Genomic DNA, 3,277 nt, shown 5'->3' with positions numbered 1-3,277 from the left:
GGGCCGCGGCGCTTGGCGGCTGCGGGGCCTGGCCGGTCCGCTCATGGTGCCGCCACGACGCCATCGCGGGGCAGCAAGGCCAGGTAGGCAGGCAGGGAAGGGCCCCGGAATCACACGGAGCGAAACCGGGAGCGAGTGTCCACGGACAGCCCCACCTCCGGCCTTTGGAGGCGGCCGAAGAGCCTCGTCCGAAACCGTGACGGTCTCTAGCGGCGGAGTGAGCGGAGGCTGACCCGGGGGTCCCACCCTGCGCGGACTCTGCAATTGAGGAAGCTGCCCGTGCGCCGTCTCTCGGCTTCATCTCGGTGCCTGGGGAGACGTCACTGGCTTGACTTTTTTTTTTTTTCCTCCAAAAAAGGAGAAGGGTTCCTTTTGACAGCTGTTCCCCCCACCCCCACCCCCCGGTGAATTAGTTTCGATCTAAAATAGCTAGATGTAATGACAGGGGTGGGCGGGGAAGCATGGAGGATCCTTTTACCACGTGAGGAGATTGGAAAGGTGCCTTCAGGACCCACAGGAAATCATTTCCTCCCGGAGAACCAAATTCTACGCCGGAGATCAGGGACAGAAAAGACCCTTTTAGAAACAGGCGCGTGTGTGGACGCTGTCCCTGGGGTGGATTCCCCTGGAGGGAGAGGCGCATGGAGTTCTGTATTTGTGAAACTCGGAGAAGCTCTTTTCCAGTAGTTTATATTGAAATGCGCCGTATGTGAATATTTGTTTTTTAATTCTCCCCTGTGTCGTGTACCTCTCTGAGTATAATCTGAAGTACAGTGGATAACATGAACGTGTTGAAAAGATGCCAATTATATCTAACACATTTGTTATTTTTCTTTCATTTGCTTTCAGTTTGAAGGCGAAGAGTAAAAAAACGTTGTGATGAATCTCACCTTGAGTTGCTGACGTTTTTATAGCCTTCATTTGTGGTTGTTTTTAGGTGCCCTGACTTCTTCACCTCCTTTTAGGCTGAGATCTGACAGGTTTTCAGGCATTGCTCTTGAAGATCTTAGAAAGGTCCTTAAAACAAGGTAAATTCCACACTTATATACTGACTACCTTTGATAATGAACATACTGAAATGACAGATGTTTTGGTTATGCTACTTTCCTTGTTTTTGTATGGTTATTTTTCTTAAAAAAATCATCTCTAACATGATGTATTTTGTAAAAAAACAGATTGCAAATGGTTTGTGTATTTGTGATGAACCGAATGAATTCCCAGAACAGTGGTTTCACTCAGCGCAGGCGAATGGCTCTTGGGATTGTTATTCTCCTGCTTGTTGATGTGATATGGGTTGCTTCCTCAGAACTTACTTCGGTATGTACCTCTTGTCTAGAAATATTACATTGCAGTCGCAATACTACTGATCATCTATAGCATCTATAGTCATTACTGTCTAATGCTTGCTAAAAGCAGTATTTTAAATATTACTGAATTATTTATGTTTTCTTTGATAACGAATTATTGTCACTTAAAAAAAACTGAAAGGGTGCTGCTTTTTCATTGTTTCACAGTTTTCTTGTATCTTTTAGGGAGGGTTACTTAGAAGGGAGACTACTATATGTTTATTTTCCTTTTGTTAATGTTTGAAAGTGTTTCTTTTGGCTTTTTTTCTAAATTCAAATTCTTTCTGTAAATATTTGCTAGTGAAACAGCCATCCAGGATGCAAAACAATCTGATACCACAGTAGAAAGTAAGAGTGCTTTCACAAATGAGTATAAGTGGTAAGAGTTTTCATGTATAGGTCACTGTTACACCCATGCATGGGTGCATCCACATTTATGCTTGCTGACTCAAACTTTATTACTAAGTGCAGGGTAGGCAGTGATTGCCTTCAGTTGTGTTTTGTCTTTATTGATGATCTGTTGGTAATAATGTGCTATTTTGAATTCACAAGCTAGTTCTTCTTTCTACTTGTATACTTTATTCTGTTTGGTTAATGATCTCTATAAAAAGCAACTTTTATTTTCGGAAATGACTAAATTTCAGCTTACATGTTACAATCATAAGGCAAATACAGAAGGAAACTAGAATTTATAAAATGAATTTAAATGTGAAAAGAAGCAGTTGGTTAGTGCAGGTCTTCTCATACCATAGCTAAGTAAGTAGTTGACATTGATATTGTATCCTATGAATAAATATTTTTTTAGAAAACTCTTCTGTAATCACTAATCACTTGAGTCCAGGAGTTTGAGATTATAGTGAGCTAAGCTATGATCATGCTACTGTACTCTAGCCTAGATAATAGATTGAGACCTTGTCTCTTAAAAAAAAAAAAAGAATACTTAACATATATTTGAGTCAGAGTCTCACTTTGTCGCCCAGGCTAGAGTACAGTGGCATGCTCATGGCTACCCTAGCATTGACCTGCAGGGCTCAGGCGATCCTTCCGCCTCAGCCCTCCAAGTAGCCGGAACTACAGTCATGTGCTACCATGCCTGGCTAATATTTTGATATATGTTATAGAGTCGAGGTCTCACCAAGTTGCCCAGGCTGCTCTTGAACCCCTGGACTCAGGCAGTTCTCTTGCCTCAGCCTCCCAAAGTGCTGGGATTACATGCTTGAGCTACCGCGTCCAGCCTTTTGTATATATATATTCTATAACCTTCTTTTAGATTACATTTTGTAGTGTTACTTCAAATAAATCTCCTTATTCACAGGGAACTAAACTTATCTTTTAAGTTTCATTTTACTTTTAAATAAATAGTCTTTTATTTATCAGGTGATACATTTAGGGCAAAAGAACACCTGATTAAATTATAGTTTAGTGCCGGGCTCGGTGGCTCAGTCTGTAATCCCGTGCTTTGGGAGGCTGAAGTGAGTGAATTGCCTGAGCCCGCAGGTTCGAGACCTGGCTGGGCAACTTGACGAGACCTCATCTCTACAATAAATTAAAAAAAAAAAAAGTTAGCTGGGTGTGTTAGCATGCGCCTGTAGTTCCAGCTCCTTGGAAAGCTGAGGCGGAAGGATCTCCGGAGCCCAGCAGGTCGAGGCTGCGGTGGCTGGGAGCTGCCACTGCACTCCAGTCTGGGCGACAGAGTGAGACTCCAACTAAAAAAAAAAAAATTATAGTTTAGCAATCTATGCAAAGTAAAAAAAAAAATTAGTTTTTTGTTTGTGGTAATCATTTCATAAGGTAATCATTCACAATTTGAATGTTTTATACGTATCAAAACCCATGCTGTACACAGTAAATACATTCAGTTTTGGTCAGTTATACCTTATTAAAGTTGGGGAGAAAACCGAACTTGTCTTTTTTTTTTTTTTTTTTTTTTG

General features: G+C 41.6%; 1 protein-coding gene across 1 annotated transcript in view; it reads left to right on the top strand.

The window, feature by feature from the left end:
- The first annotated feature begins 7 nt into the window (after nt 1–7).
- The window catches only part of SLC35F5 (solute carrier family 35 member F5), a 46,306-nt gene continuing 43,036 nt past the window's right edge, over nt 8–3,277 (top strand). The window contains exons 1-3 of the mRNA XM_021714583.1: nt 8–83; nt 938–1,028; nt 1,176–1,317. Coding sequence (XP_021570258.1) covers nt 44–83; nt 938–1,028; nt 1,176–1,317 — 273 coding nt within the window. The 5' untranslated portion in view covers nt 8–43. The remainder of the gene's footprint in view (nt 84–937; nt 1,029–1,175; nt 1,318–3,277) is intronic.

The sequence above is a fragment of the Carlito syrichta genome, unplaced genomic scaffold (genome assembly GCF_000164805.1).
Source record: "Carlito syrichta isolate Samal-C Ts95f unplaced genomic scaffold, Tarsius_syrichta-2.0.1 Scaffold305682, whole genome shotgun sequence".
Lineage (NCBI taxonomy): Eukaryota > Metazoa > Chordata > Mammalia > Primates > Tarsiidae > Carlito > Carlito syrichta.
Note: the sequence above shows the minus strand (reverse complement) of the source record. Positions and strands in the feature narration are given on the sequence as shown.